A 16,510-nucleotide genomic window follows, 5' to 3' on the forward strand; every position below is an offset into this window, starting at 1 on the left:
TTTTAAAGAATTAATACACACTGAATTTTAAAAAAACTGTTTGTTCGGGTGATCTAATCTTAGACTGCTATTAGATTATTTCAAAATTTTTTATAGTAGCTCAACATCGGGTTTGCAATGAATTTTTTAAAACTACTAAAGAATTCGTGGCAGACAACCGCTATAGTTTCGAAGTCATTTTATTTAAACAGATTGCTATTTTATAATTAATAATTATTCCATTAAAATATTCCAATTATTTTGTTGTATTATTCTTGGTTCCACAGAATTAATTTCCGATTCGACAGTCATGAAATTTAAACTTCAAGGCTTTAATCTTTCACCATTGCAACTTCATTGACAAATTTGTTTTTGAAATTCTTCTTTAAATTTTAATTATTAAGAAAACTCTTTAAATATTTTTCTCTGAGGAAAATAGAATAATGCGAAAAGTTAACATTGAATGCTTATTTCATTTTTTTCACTGTTATTTTGTATATTTTGTTGCAGACATCCTATAAAATTTATAATGAAAGTAAATATAACTAGTTAAAAAGTAAATACAACTTATTTACTATTTAACTAAATATCTTTTTAATAAATGTTACAAAACTTTTAACTTAAAGACTTTAACTATGAATAGTAAATAAAATTAAAAATTTTAAAATAAACGAAAATAATATTAGGAAGGAATGCTGAATAAATATTACAGGAAAATATTTTCAAATGAAGGATAATTTTGTAGTGAACGAGTACGAGTTTTTTTCATAATTTTATAGTGAATCGTATTTGACAAATTATAAAGAAATTTGATTTAAATATCTTAAAAATTTAAAAAATTTCAAGCAATTTTTGTACTTTTCAAACGAATACTCAAAGCATTCAGGGGTGTTTCACAAGTTTTATTTTGTATCATAAGACAAAATTTAATAACAAATGATAATACTTTACAATAATCGCCGGAAACTGAACTTGGTATAGAGGATATGCAAATGTTATGGAGATAGTATAAAGAAAGATAATGTACAAAAAAAAGCATGCTTTTATGGGAGGTAATCCTCCAGAATGCGAGTCTCATTTTTAATAAATCTTGAGTAATAGTGCAAGATGAAGTTTGTGGATAACCCCTTATCGCTTTGAGCTTTCTTTTAAAATTTACAAAAACTAATTAGAAAATTGCTTGAAACTTTTTAAATTTTTTAGATATTAAAATAAAGCTTTCATCATTTGTTGATTCCCTACAAAATTATGAAAGAAAACTTTACTAAATTTTTCTGCGCAAGCGTAGTATAAAAGAACCAGCTTAAATACTCATATCTTGCGCAGTTTTCAAAGGAATTTCTTAAAATTTTAAATCAACATCTTTGTAATTAACTTTAAATTTCGTTTAATTCTATTGAATATTTATGAAGTTATAGCAAAGAAACGTAAGACGAAAAAATTAATTTTCTGCAAAAGTCTCTATATTTTTATAAATATTTATTCTAGAGTTATTAAAAATAACAACTAAAGTAATCGATACAAGTTACAAGTGTTTTGCTTGATTTTCTGGCATAGGGTGTTCAAAAATGCTTGTTCTCTCTCGTAATTTATTGTAGGTTTTCCAAAACTCTGAAAGTTTTAAATCTTATTACAAAGTATGAAAAATCACATGAACTAAACACCTCTAAAGTTACAAAATAATTTTTTAAGTATTTCTTGAGAAATTTAGAAAAAAATGCGAAAAACTGAAAGTGTCTCTTCTATTATTGTAGGGTAGTTAATAAAGAATTAATTTTTCTCAGTTTTTAAGTTCCTATTTAAAGTATCATTAAAAATATTATGTTCCAAAAAAGCTTTCTGAATTATTTTACAACATAATTTTTTTAAATTTCTTTATTGGCTGTTAGTATGTAGAAAGTTACATGCTTAATTGAGAAGTAAAATGCTAAGTAGAGCTTCTACAGTGTAAGAAATCGTTCAGAAAAAATTGATAAATAAAAATTTATTTTAATTTTACCATACTCAAACAAAACAGTCAAGTAACCACAAAAAGATGGTATTGAAACTGTCAATTGTGAGAAAGCCCGTTTATTAACTGCTTTTATCTAATAGGGTTAAATATCAGAATTTTACCACACCAACTAGGCCCACCTAATGAATTTACTTAATTCTTTTCATCTGGGTAATATTATAGCCACGAGGGTTAATTGGCCAATCTCATGACAGACAGAATAGGGGTTCCCAGGTTTGAAGCCACAATATTTCTTCCATTTCCTTTCACACATGAAGAGTTTCCAGTGACCTGCACTTCCCAATTTGTCACCCTGGGATGCTAGAATACGAAACTCTTATTCACGTCTAGGTGACAAAACCATAAAGTTGCATAATAACCTTAATGTTCTCTAACTGTAATGCCCTGATAAATTTCTTTTTTACGGTTTTGAAACTATGCTAGTTGTAAATAGTCAAGAGGCTGTAACTGTATAGTTTTGCATTTATGTTTTTTTAAAAACTAAACTATTTATAAACGGTTTAAAAACCGTAAAGGTGAGAAATGTTCCATACCATAATTTACAGTTAACATTAAGGTTAAGTAGATGGACAGAGTGCTGCCTGTTATTTTACCGTAATTTCAGAAAGAAAATTTTAACTGTGTAAAGCTCAGTTATTATTTTAAAATACCTGCATTTTAATATTAATTACATTTATAAGTTTAGTAGATAAAGAATTTTTATCTAAAAATAGTTTTATAGCCGTTTTTAATTATATTTAATGAGTCTATAAGCTGACTTTTACAATGAAGCAATACGAAACTTATAAAATCAAAGAATTGTTATAGAATAGTTAAGAGACGTGGTGCAACAAAAGACAATAAATATTATCCATTTTTGATTTTTATCTTATTATCAATAGCAGAAAATGTACATTTAATGCAAATAAATTGTTTAACTAAACTAATGATTAATGAAACTGGTGATAACACTATCAGTTTTTTAGAAACAAAAACTTAGCGAGTAGAAGAATTAAAAATCGGTAAATATATCTTTAAGTGTAAAGTTACTTCTGATACTACGCATTTTGGTTTTAATTTCATAGCAATTTTATTCATTTAGTGTATAATTTTAAAGATTATTCATATATGGTTGAAACTGTGTTTTTATTTTAAAGTGTGCAGTTTTAAATGCCTAAAATCATTTTAGAATCCTGAGTAGAAATAATTTTTAATGCTAAAAATGTGGAACCTTTGAACTGATTTGATTCAAATTTGATCGTTTCTTTTTACGTCTTAGAATTTATTCACTGATTTTTTACCATACGACTTTGCTTAAAAAATACGGGCAATAAATATTAAAATATATAAAATGCATCGTAAAAATCTTTTTTAATGCCGCAAACAAAATTAAAAATTAAATGTGATTAATTAAATGTGATTAAAGTATGATTCACACGATTTAAAGTGCTATTTATTTAATGCAGATATCAGTTATGTTTCGATCTCAGTTGCTGAAATCATTAAGAGGTTAAAAGAAATTATGAGGCTCATAACACATTGGTGAGGTAAACAAAGTAAAAAACTTCGGATCAAATAACGGTAAAAAATCCATTCCTAACGAAACATGTTATAGAACAAAAAGTCTGATATACTGCAATTGTAGCAGTAATAATTACTTTAAAATCAATAAATCACTCTAATTAAATAAATATTACTGAAAAAATTGCGGTCGAATATTTTACGTCAAAAACGTCAACAACTGTGTGCCTGACTTCCTCAGACAATTGTCCCTGGAAATCATCAATAAAATTCCTCCAAACGACATCAAAATATACTCTGATGGCAGTAAAATGGATAGACAGACAGGCAGTGGAGTGTTTATTGAAACACCTCGAGAGAACTACACTCTTCATTAACGAAATCCCGATTTTTGTTCCGTCTTTCGGAGCGAACTAATTGCAATCGACAGGGGACTAGAGAAAATCTTGAGAGAAGGACACCTTGGAAATACTTGGATACTATCTGACAGCCGTAGTTCAATTCAACACCTCAAAAATTGGGCCTTCATTGGAGATAAAACCAGTTTTTCAATCTTACAAAAAGTAAAGCTCATTTCCCAGCAGCATGAAGTCCACTTTCAATGGATCCCGTCCCACGTCGATATCCACGGAAACGAGTTGGCTGACACTCTTGCAAAGAAGGGACTAGATCACTCAGTCCTCTCCACCTCAGAGCTTACATACCTTGAATTTTTCGCAAGGCAAAAGGCCCAGAACAAACAAAAGTGGCTGCTCCACCTACTCACTACTGGTATAAAGCAGAAGACCAGGACTATCTCTATCTCTTCCTGGTGTCAGGCAGACCAACACTTGCTTATCCCGACTGGCCAGTGGATACCTGAAAAGTCTCACATTTTTTGCCAATCAAAAGATCTTTCCTCTTTGCCCTAAATGCCAACAAAACCAGACATCACCTGAGCAGATCTTGAACTGTTTAGGGCTGGACTGGAACAACATTTATTCCTCTCCCCTTTTATTTTCGGACTTCCTAAATGTCAACGGATTTATTGATCTGGTCTGACGGAGTCAGACCAGATGGGAAATTGGCAACAACCAAAACAACGTCAAAAACGGATTTTACGGCGAAAATAGTTTTACCGCGAAAGTGAATTTTACTGTAAAATGGATTTTACGGATGATGCCCTCAAAGTGCCGGTACTTTACACCGTAATTTGATCAGAAATTTTTTACAGTGAAGACGGAATTCGGTACTCCTCCTCTGAGGGGCATATTCCAGTAATTGGGAGTACAAGCATTATTTTTTTTTCCAAATTAAAGATCAAATTGTAGATTTTTGTTAATGAGATAAAATTGTGAATTGCAGGAGTAGCATTAGACATGATTATTGTTGGTTTTATTAGAAAATTTCCTGGGATTAAAATTGATTAGACCTTTTACCACAATGATTTAAATAGATGAAAATATTTTTAGTGTTATTAGTCCATTTTAAGAATGGTATTTTTTGGAATAGTTGAATGGCAATTCATTGATGTTTTTTAGGTACGGTTATGAATAATTTAGCACACTCGAGAGATTATTTTGACACTATTCGGAAATATAATTAGATAGAGACTCCTATAAAAAACACTGCATTATTGATAAACACTTCATAATGCCATTTAAGTTGCACAGATTACAAGTAATAACATATGCTAAAATATTATAACTAATAATTAATATTCCAATCATTCTAATCATTATTTTTGTTTAAAAAATAAACAGATGCTTTGAATGTTGTGGAACTAAAGTCCAGAGTGTTTTGGATCAAAATAAAATTTGTTGTAATTTTTGTTTCTGCTGCTATTTCTTCAGCACAATGTCTACCGTTAGGATCACAGTTGGATGATTTTTGAGAACTATTTAAGGTGAGTAGCCCATGAAACTTTTACATCAAGTTAATTTTTTGATAATTTTAGATAATTGAATTTTAGGCACTTTAAGTGCCTCATTCGTAAAATCCATTTTACCGTAAAATAGTATACTGTAGTTTTTACAGCAACATTTATTTAAATAATTGATTGAGTGATTTTACGGAAATTATTACTGTAAAAAATACGGTATATCAGGCATTTTTGTTTCATAGCATGTTCCGGTGAAAAGAGATTTTATGGCAAAAAGTGCCGACACCCTAAGTACTGGTAATTTTTACCGTTATTTGATCTGAAATATTTAAAGTGTATACTGGGTAAATTAGAGATAACACAAAGATTTATTAGAATTGCTAGAAAAAAAAACGTTATTAACACAAATCTTTTATATCAAACTTAAGATTATAAAATGAGGGCACAGATTTTTTTTGCACATTTGTTTTCTGAGATTTTATAATTTCGCGTGAAATAATAATTACATGAACGGTAAAAAACAACTTAGTTATACATCAATGTAGATAAAGTGGTAAAGAAATATGTATTAAAGATCAAGGTAAATACACGGAGAAAGAAAATTCTTATAAAATTACCGATAATGACAATTTTGATGAAAAAAAAATAAACCTGGTAAACCATTCATTTATTACTTTTTCGGTTCATATGGTAATGGTTCTTCGGAAATTCTGGTTTCTAAAACTATAGTTCTTATTGCCTCATATGTTGTAAAAGATACGAAAATGAAAAATAAATTTAACGGAATAAATGGTTATTCTATTCTCTAATGTATTGTGATAAAATTACAAACTTTAAAAATTTATAAATTTTTTCACTTATTATAAAATCGCATTTTATTGTTTATTTTACCAAAGTCATTGCCAAAGTTTTTAATTTAATTTTTCTGATGGCCCCATACAGCCAGAGACACTGTAAATTTTACGATATTCTGGTAGTTTTGACCATATTTTTATTCTACATTCTATTAAGCCCTTAAGTTAAAGCAAATTAAAGCTTGGTAATTTATTAGAGTATCATATGCTGCCTAAATTCATTTAAACTGATGAATATAGGTATATATTTCATATATTGTTTTGGCTAAAATAATTATTTATTTTTATTATTATTTTTCAAGAAAATTCGAAAAACAATATAAATACTTTTAGGAAATTCTTTTTATTTTTCAGTTTTTTTGCCTTTATGGTTTAAAAAAATATTTGACTGCCTATTGAAACTCTTTTTAAGTCATTAGCATGATTTTTAAAACTTAATATCGTAATATTATAGGCACAAAAAACCATAGTATTTAGCTCTAAAAAAATTAAGTTATAAACATTTTTTGAAGTATTTTTCAAAAACGTTTGCATTTGAATAATATCTGTGCTCATATTAAACTCTTACAAGAAATTCAGAACCCTTACTTTTATTTTAGATCAAGTCAAAAAAGTTATTCATACTTTTTTTCTCGATGAGATCAAAACCTCCTGAACCCCTTAAAATCGTCGTAAAACGCATTATATCACGCGCTTAAAAAGAATCATATGTTAAATGTGATAAGCTCAGGTCACTTGTTTTTCAATTTTACCTAATTTTACATTACTTCTCATTTTATTATCACTGCAAACCTAGTCACGTATTGGAGTAATATTTTAAAATAGAAATCTTGATAGATAATTGAATTGATATCTAAAAATTATATCAACTGACTTAGATAAAACAGGAGAAAGTTTTACTGTTTTACTTAAATTTATCACTGATAAAACAGGTATAAATACGAGGAATTAAATCCAAGTAGCATCCACAAGCGAAGGTTCTGTTCAAATAAAGTATTAGCGTAAGCATTACTTTTTATTATTCATTTTTATAATGATTTTTGTTCTCTCAATTTTAAAACATCAAACTTATGACATTCAGTGTTTGATTTCAATATTATATTTGTTACCATCGAAAAAATTAGTCAAAAATATTTATCAATCATTTAACTATCTAAGCTCTACTTAAAAAAATAAAATATTAATTTAATTTTCCAAAATGAATTATTTTGATTCTTTTGAATATGTTTTTTAGATCCATAATCGAACAAGTTTCAATCATTGGCAAATAAATCTAATTATCATTATAATAACATTGGCTAATAAAGTTTTAAGTATGAGGAATAAAGTTTAAAATTCATGTAATAAAATTAACGTGTAATTAAAACTTAGACTATATGTAATAAGTTTTTAACAATTTGGTTAGAAAAATTGTTTATGTAATAAATTTTTAAGTAGAATAATAATTATGAGATTTATAACGAATATAAAATAAGGCTAATAATAATAAAACCGAATTATTATAGTCCAATTACTATTTTAGAAAATATTTATTAAAGCAATTTTTTAGCCTCTATTTAAAAACTTGGTTCTGAGTGTGATTTGTATATAATTTAGTTCAGTAGAGATGAGATGCTCTTAAGTAATGAAAACCAATATAAGAAAAATAAGAATGAATTATTCAACGATGCCAATTGAAGTAACATTTAAAAAAGTGTTGCAATATATCATGGTACTTAAAAAAATAATTCATCCGAATGGTAATATTTATTTGCAAAGTAATATATTTTAAAATAATGAACTAGCTAGTTTAATTTTTGGATATTTAAAGTTATTTAATCTTGCAAATTAACTAAAAAAATAACTAGTCGATGATTTCAAAAATTTTTTTTTTTCTAAAGCTTTTATAGAAATTTAATCAATGAATATAATAAATAATGACTTTAGGGATTTAATTTGCTTATATTTCACATTTAAATAAAAAAAATATTAATAAATTTATTTTTCTCGTAAGATAAAATCTAATGTATGCTGACTAAAGTATTTCAAATATTTAATCAGTTACTTAAAGGTTTACCTTTTTTATTTATTGATAATAAAATAATATAAATCGTATTGAATAAATATTATTGTTTTAAATGTACATTTTGAGCTTAAGTGAATGTTAAATTATTTATTATTATTTTTCAGTATTATTTTGGATTACGATGAAATACTTGGCAATTTTTGCTTTTATTGCTGTTGCTACAGCACTGAAATTTCCTTACAATCCTCAATTGAATGAACACTGGGAAAATTTCAAGGTAAGCTACAATTGCATTTAACTAACGTAAATAGAGGTAAATAAATCATTATAGTGTGTTAAAATTGTTTGCGTTTTGATTATTTATTCTAAATTCTATAATGCAATAATGTAAAAGTAATATCAATGAGGATTGTATAATCCAATGGTCATTCGTGAAAACCAAAAAGTTTTTATTCTAATAAATATGCTTAATAGGCTTTTGAAATACTTACAATAGAAATGTCTCAAAATAAATATAATTTGGTCCGTCATTTTAAGGTATAGGGGTTTGATAAGGAAGTTCAAAAATAATTATTTGATATTTATATAATGTGCAAAAAAAAACACGCCAGAATTTAAATGTTTAATTAAATTAAAGCTTTAACAGCAGCTGAGAAGCTTTGTTGCTATTAAATATTGTCCCATTAACACAAAAAAATTTTTTTTTTATTAATATTTTCAGAAAACAATATTATATGTTACTCGAAAAATTTAGATTAAAAGTTTAAAAACTGTTTTTTTAAAATTGTATAATTAATATATTAATAAATGTAATTAATAAATGTAAACAATATTCACTTAATTTTAAATACTATACCTAATCCATTAATCTGTTCTGATTAGTCTCGACTGTTTAACATTAAAATTTCTTTTGCACATTTAATTAATTCTATTTAACTTATTATCCCATTATATTATTTATTATTCTATTATAGTGACTTATTATTCTGTTATAATATTAACTTATTATTCTATTTAATTTATATGAAATTTTTTTAAAGATTTATGAGGTATTTATATGTATTTCAAGACTAACTAAAATTTAATTTTTCTTTAAAAGTTTGTTTATTGCATATGAAGTCGGGAGATGAAATCATAAGTTTAGCACATACATAGCTCATGTGTATAATTAGTCATTAAAAACTAGAAAATTTAAAGAAAAAATAACATAGCTTAATATAAAAAAATGTGGCTTTAAGCTATACTTTATTTTTTTTAAAAATGTAATCCTTAGCAGAATTTACTTTTGAGGTTGTTAAAATGTGACATATTTCTATAGAGAATCTATGGAAAAAACTATGGTAGCAGAGAAGAGTTTTCAAGACGTCTTGTTTGGGAAAGAGCTGTCACAGATATCATAAAACACAACCTTCAAGCTGATTTGGGTATTCATTCTTACAGAAAAGGCATTAATGAATACGCAGACATGGTAAGTTTTTATAGAATTATTAAAATATGTGTTTTATCTATAATTATATGGTTTGACATACCTGACATACGCTTCGTAAAGTATGCTAAGTGTAGACATGTAATCAATTTAATATTAAAAAAAAGATAATTCTAAAAGTAATTGAGTCAGCTAGTTCTAATCGAAACACGAGGTAATTTCTTTTTTAAAATCTGTTCGTAAAGTTAATTAATTATTGAATGTAAATGTTACGCAAATTAAACGTTTTCAACTTATCATTTATACACAGTTTGCAAACGCATTCAACTTATTATTTATACCCAGTTTGCAAACGTTTTCAACTTATTATTTATACGCATTTTACCAATTAAATATTTTTAAGCTTTCTAAATTTAAATATTATACAAATTAAGCGTCTTCAGTATATTTTTTAATGAAAACATTGTACAAATAAAATCCTTTCAACTTATTATTTATACACATTATACTGGTTAACCGCTTTCTACTTATTCAGTTTACACATTACACAAATTAAACGTCCTCAATTTATTATTTAATTTATACATTACACAAAGCGAACATTTTGATCTTAATTTTGGCATCCTTAAATTTCTCATTTCAGAGTCACGAAGAATTTGTAAGGCACTTTAATGGATTTAAAAGCAGCGGTATCCGAAGTGGAGAAGGAAGTGCCTGGGTAGAACCCTCTAACGTTCACATTCCCGACACTGTCGATTGGAGGAAACAAGGACTGGTCACCCCAATCAAAAACCAGGTATAAAATTATATCTTTTCTCAAATTTTTTTCCAGCTGTTTCGCTTTGCCTAATTTTAATTAAAACAAAATATTGCATTCTTGCAACAAAACTTGCAGTTTCTTGGAACTTATAAAATTAAGTTTTGAAATTAACTTTATCATTATTTACTAAATGGAAAGTGGTAGCTGAAACAAGAAACTATCATCATATTTAACGCAAGAATTACTAATTTAGAGATTTTTATTTAATAGCAACAATGTGGCTCTTGCTGGGCTTTCTCTACCACCGGATCTCTTGAAGGGCAGCACAAAAAAAAGACCGGAAATTTGGTTTCCCTCAGCGAACAGAATCTCGTAGATTGCTCTCAACCGGAAGGTAAGTGAATTAAAATTTGTAAAAAAATTTATATTTATTTAAATATAATACAAAGTATACGATAAATTTGGTAATTTTTCTAAATTAATAAATATATACGTAGTTAAAATAACATGGCTATAAACGCATTTTGATCAGAATAAAAATTAATGGTTTGCTATATTTTCTTTAAGGTAACATGGGCTGTGAAGGAGGTCTGATGGATTCAGCTTTCCAATACATCAAACAGAACAAAGGAATCGATACTGAAGCATCCTACCCATACACAGCTGAGGTAAAACTTCTCTTCAATTTGTAAAAAAAAAAAGCACCTAAACAGTATTATTTTGAAGCTGTTGAAACGATATTCAATGTGTAATGTCATAAGAAAAGAAAAAGAAGATTAAGCACTAATTGTAAATGTTTATATTTGCTAGTGCCCACTATTTAACATAACGAATTACGATAAAAGCTATCAGCATTCAGAGTGCCGGTATTTTTTTACCGTAAAATCCCCCTAGGCACATGTTACGGAACAAATAATTTTATATATCTTAATTTTTACAGTAATTCATCGAATTACTCTAACTAAATTCATACTACTATAAAAATTATGATATATTTTACGGTAAAAATTGATTTTACGTTTTTACGCTATTTAAAACAGGGTAATATCTGTTCTAAAAAGTATCATAGGTTCATAGGATGTTACATTTCCTTTGTGAGTTAATTTCATATATTTTTTTCTCTTTATATTTAATTTATTGTAGAAAGAATGAAGTGTGTGATTGGAATGTAAACGGTTTGAATTCGACTTAAAGTAGATTTTTACAATATCCTAAACAAAATTCATAATTTTATGAAATAAATTAATTTGCATTTCGAAAATGTTTCAGCAAATATAATTTAAAATATATAACTTTTATAAATTCATAACTTATTATTTTGTTTCTTCGTGGACAAAACGTTGTATTGCTTTTCAAATTTTTGGACTTTTTATAATTAAAGTAATATTTAGACAGGTTTTTTTTTTAAATTTTCGGTTGATGCAGGGACAGCTATCATAAATTTCTAAAATAATGGTTAAAAATGTGGTGATTTAGACATTTATAAATTTATTAATTTATTTTTTTAGGATGGTCCAAAATGTCTTTTCAATAAAGCCAATGTTGGAGCAACTGTTACTGGATATGTTGATATTCCTACCGGAGATGAGAACGCTCTTAAAACAGCTGTTGCTACCGTAGGACCCGTTTCTGTCGCCATTGATGCAAGCAACTTTAGCTTCCAGCTCTATCAGTACGTATAGAATAAATGTTATTATTTTAAATTAATTTTTTATTTTTCATATTACTCTATTGAAAAAAAGAGCAATGAAAAGGTTAAAATTGTTACCTTGAATCTTTTTAGATTTTGAACGAAAAATAATTTAAGCTCTAAAAAAATAATTTATTTAATTTTTATGTCCGATTATTTTTTTTTGTCGATTGAATTTATTGTCTTCTTTACATAATTTTAAAATCTTTGCAAACAATCAATATCAAATAGTTCAAAATATTTATTCACTTTTAATATGAGCAAATTTGTTTTCAGAGAAAGTTTAAAAATATTTATAATTTCACCTAGAAAGCAATTGCTTTCCTCAAAAAAATAAATATTACGGCTTACAAAAAAGCGCCTTTAAATAATCTATATTCTAAATTTGCGCATTTTTTTTAAAAAAAAATCGAATTTGGGAAATATTAGTTTTTTACGTTAAATTTTATATTGCAAAAGTAAATTTTTAAAATACAATTATACTTTATTTTTAGGTTTACTTTTAAGAGAATAAAATGTTAATAAAAAATTAAGTAATAAATTTAGGAAGATAGTATAGTATACAAAATATGTTTTTAGTTCTTTTAATGGAAAAAAACGAGGAAAACTCTAAGGTTCAAATACGGAAGAGAAATTTGAAGCGCATACTACATTTTTTGATCTAAAATTATTCATTGATACAAAAGATTAAAGATTGATAATGAGTCATTGACATTCTTTGACACGAAAGAAAGCATAATATTTTTATTTCTAAATTATCTATGCGTCGTACTAAATCTTAACCATAGGCTCACACTATAAATATAAATTACATTTAAATTGCATAAATAGAACAGTTAATTCTTGATAACAATTGGATTTATGTTTAAGTTTGTATCATTGTTAGGTTGCTGTTAAATTTTGATATTGTATGAATAATTTCAGAAATTGCATTGTTTAATTGTTAAATAATTTAGTGATTAATTTTAATTTGTGTTCCAGAGATGGAATTTACGATGAATCCAGCTGCAGTACTTCTCAATTGGATCACGGTGTTTTGGCTATTGGTTACGGAACTGAAGATGGCCAAGACTATTGGCTCGTAAAGAACAGGTAATAAAAGTTTCAAAACTTCTTTAAATGTAAAATAAAATTCATAAATAAGCTCGAAACTGATTTATCGATTACTTTACAATAAATAGTAAAATAAGTAATTAGTAAGCAATTAATGTTGGTATGAAGGAATTTTGTTTATAAGAAGGAAATTTTACTAACAACGTATGAACAATAAACTTATAGTACAGAGGTGTTCATGTAATATTAAATTATTAAAAATGAAATAAATCCAAATTATTTCCCATTTTTATATATTATATATAGTTAAAGCAATTAATATTGGTATGACTACTTTTGTTTATAAGAAGGAAATTTAACTAACAACGTATGAACAATAAACTTATAGTACAGACGTGTTTTCGTGTAATGTTAAAATATGAAAAATAGAAATAAATTCAAATTTACTTCCTATTTTTATACATTATATATAATTAAACAAGAAAACATTAAATTATCGTGAATCCCTTTTCTTAATTTCAATTGATTTTTGAAGTAGTATATTCAACATAAATCCATTAGTGTTTTTATTAATTAGAAAGTTGGATGGGCTTATAAACAATTTTGTTTACTTATGCGCACACAAGGAAAAATTCTGGAAAAATTACCGTACTGTATGGTAATTACATTTCTGGTGGAAAAAACCCTCATTTCGGTAATAAAAACACGGTATTTAAATCTTTCCTTAGATAATTTTTCCGTTCATGTAGTATCGATTTACAGGAAATTTTGATTTACTTATAGTTCTTATTACCACACATTTAGTAAAAAGATGCAAATTGAAAAGTAAATTTAGCAAAATAACTGCTTTTTATACCGTTCTCTAAGGTATCATGATAAAATTACCAAATTTTATGACATTTTATTATACATTATAAAGTCAAATTTTATTGTTAATTCTACCTAAATCATTACGAAGCGCTTCCGTGAAAATTGCAGAGAATTCTGGTGCCCCCATAGAGCCAGAAACACGGTACATTTTACTATATTCTGGTAATTTTGACAATACTTTTCCTCTCAGTGTATAAGTTTTCATATAAGTTCCTTTATAAATAAATACGTTACTCAAAGATATTGTGTAATTTACTTACCTATTGATATTATATTTATTTTTTTAAAAAAATAGCAATTAATGCAATATTTTAGAAGCTTATCTGGCATAAACTAAAGTGTTAATTAAGAATTTAAATTTCTAATTTTGCTTAGATTTTATTTTGGGCAAAATATATCAAGTTTTATTCTTTGCTTTCGTATCATGAAAAAATACGTATCAAATTCTAACTCTGTAACTATTTTTCAAAGATATTTCTTTTTTATGTTTCGATTTAATATATATTTCAATTAATATATATTTAATAATATTTTCTTTTTCATATTTCAGTTGGGGAACTACTTGGGGTATCCAAGGGTACATCAAAATGTCCAGAAACAAAGGCAACCAATGCGGAATTGCAACACAAGCCAGCTACCCACTCGTTTAAACTGTGATAAACTTTACATGACTGTGCACGTTTGTTTGTATTGCACTAATTAGAAATTAATTTTTGTGCATGTACAGAAAAAGGGAGGACAAATTGATTTGTTGAGGATAAAGTTGGAAAAAAGATCTTATAATTGTTAAAATAGCATTGTGTATGTTTTAAAATAAAATAATGTACATTCTTAATAGAATTTTGATTTCTTAAGAATTAATGCACTTTGAATTTTAAAAAAAAAACGGTTTCTTATTTATTTAGGAATTAAAAATAGGTTGAAAAGCCTTTAAAGTCACGGGTGATCTAGTCTTAGACTGCTATTAGATTATTTCAAATTTTTTCCCAGTGGCTCATTATCAGGTTTACAAAGAATTTTTTTAAAACTACTAAAGAATTCGTGGCAGACAACCGCTAGAGTTTCGCAGTCGTTTTCTTTAAACAGATTGCTTTTTTAAATTAATAATTATTTCATTAAGACATTCCAATTTTTTTGTTGTATTATTCTTGAATCCACAGATTTATTTTCCGATTCGACAGGCATGAAATTTAAACTTCAAGGCTTTAATCTTTCACCATTGCAACTTCATTGACAAATTTGTCTCTGAAATTTATTTTTAAATTTTAAATATTATGAAAACTCCTTAAATATTTTTCTCTAAGGAAAATAGAATAGTGCGAAAAGTTATCATTGACAGCTTATTAAAATTTTTTTAACCGTTATTCCGTATATTTTGCTGCGTACATCCCATAAAATTTATAATGAAAGTAAATATAACTTGTTAAAAAGTAAATATAACTTACTTACTATTTTACAAAACATCTCTTTAATAAATGTTGCAAAACTTTTAACTTAAAGACTTTAACTGTGAATAGTAAATAAAATTAAGAATTTAAAAATGAAGGAAAATAGTATTAGGAAGGAATGCTGAATAAATATTACAGAAAAATATTTTCAAATAAGGGATAATTTTGTAGTGAACGAGTACGAGTTTTTTTCATAATTTTATAGTGAATCGTATTTTGCATATAATAAAAAAAATTGATTTAAATATTTAAAATTTTTTAAAAGTTTCAAGCAATTTTGGTACTTTTCAAACGAAAGCTCAAAACAATTAGGGGTGTTTCACAAATATTATTTTGTATTATAAAACAGAATTTAATAACAAATGATAATACTTTACAACAATCCCCAGAAACTAAACTTTGATGGTATAGAGAATATGCAAATGGTATGGAGATGGTATAGAGCAGTGTTTTCCAACGTGGGGTCCACGCCCCACTGGGGGCAATTTGATTGTTATGGGGGCAATTCAAAAATGAACTCGACATGTATTTAACCCTTTTGCTCCGGGCCATTTAAATGCAATGCTAGATTTCGATGCGAAATTGAAAGAAAAAAGCAAATTCTTAAATAATTGCGGCGAATAAATCTTATGTGACTTAGCGATTTTTTAAGCGACAAACCAGAAATTAAATATCTTTTAACAGTCGATGGTAAAAGATTTGTGAGTTATTTAGCCGATATCTTTGAAAAACTAAATATAATAAGTAAGCAACTTCAAGGAACAAATGAAACTCTTGTTGATGCAAAAGCGAAGATATTTGGTTTCATTACCCTTATTGAGTTATGTCAGAAATATATTAACGACAAAAACTTTGAACAGTTTCATTGGCTCCAAAAATGTAAAGTAAATGATACCTCTTTACTTGTTATTGTCGATCATTTGAAAATTCAATCAGCTGACTTACAAGAAAGATTTTCTGATTTAAAACAAATTGATTTTGCAACTCGGATGATGCAGTCAATGTTAGAGGATTTGTCTGATGTATCAAATATGCAATATCAGGAAGAAC

General features: G+C 26.7%; 1 protein-coding gene across 1 annotated transcript; it reads left to right on the forward strand.

The window, feature by feature from the left end:
* Positions 1–7,079: 7,079 nt before the first annotated feature.
* LOC107446864 (cathepsin L-like peptidase) lies at positions 7,080–14,847 on the forward strand. The gene is made up of 9 exons (XM_087153403.1): positions 7,080–7,209; positions 8,378–8,490; positions 9,532–9,681; positions 10,283–10,435; positions 10,670–10,793; positions 10,967–11,067; positions 11,908–12,071; positions 13,071–13,181; positions 14,563–14,847. Exons 2-9 carry the CDS (start codon positions 8,395–8,397, stop codon positions 14,660–14,662), a joined length of 999 nt encoding a protein of 332 aa, XP_087009529.1. The 5' UTR covers positions 7,080–7,209; positions 8,378–8,394; the 3' UTR covers positions 14,663–14,847.
* The last annotated feature ends 1,663 nt before the right edge of the window (positions 14,848–16,510 follow it).

The sequence above is a fragment of the Parasteatoda tepidariorum genome, chromosome 10, assembly GCF_982258835.1.
Source record: "Parasteatoda tepidariorum strain Cologne lab strain chromosome 10, Ptep-v5.0, whole genome shotgun sequence".
NCBI classification, from domain to species: Eukaryota; Metazoa; Arthropoda; class Arachnida; order Araneae; family Theridiidae; genus Parasteatoda; species Parasteatoda tepidariorum.

Bases quoted from the DNA above. Each gene is read 5' to 3' on its own strand.
- LOC107446864 (XM_087153403.1), top strand. From the start codon at position 8,395: ATGAAATACTTGGCAATTTTTGCTTTTATTGCTGTTGCTACAGCACTG. The intron at 8,491-9,531 runs GTAAGCTACAAT...ATATTTCTATAG, and splicing joins AACACTGGGAAAATTTCAAG to AGAATCTATGGAAAAAACTA. The intron at 12,072-13,070 runs GTACGTATAGAA...TTTGTGTTCCAG, and splicing joins TTTAGCTTCCAGCTCTATCA to AGATGGAATTTACGATGAAT.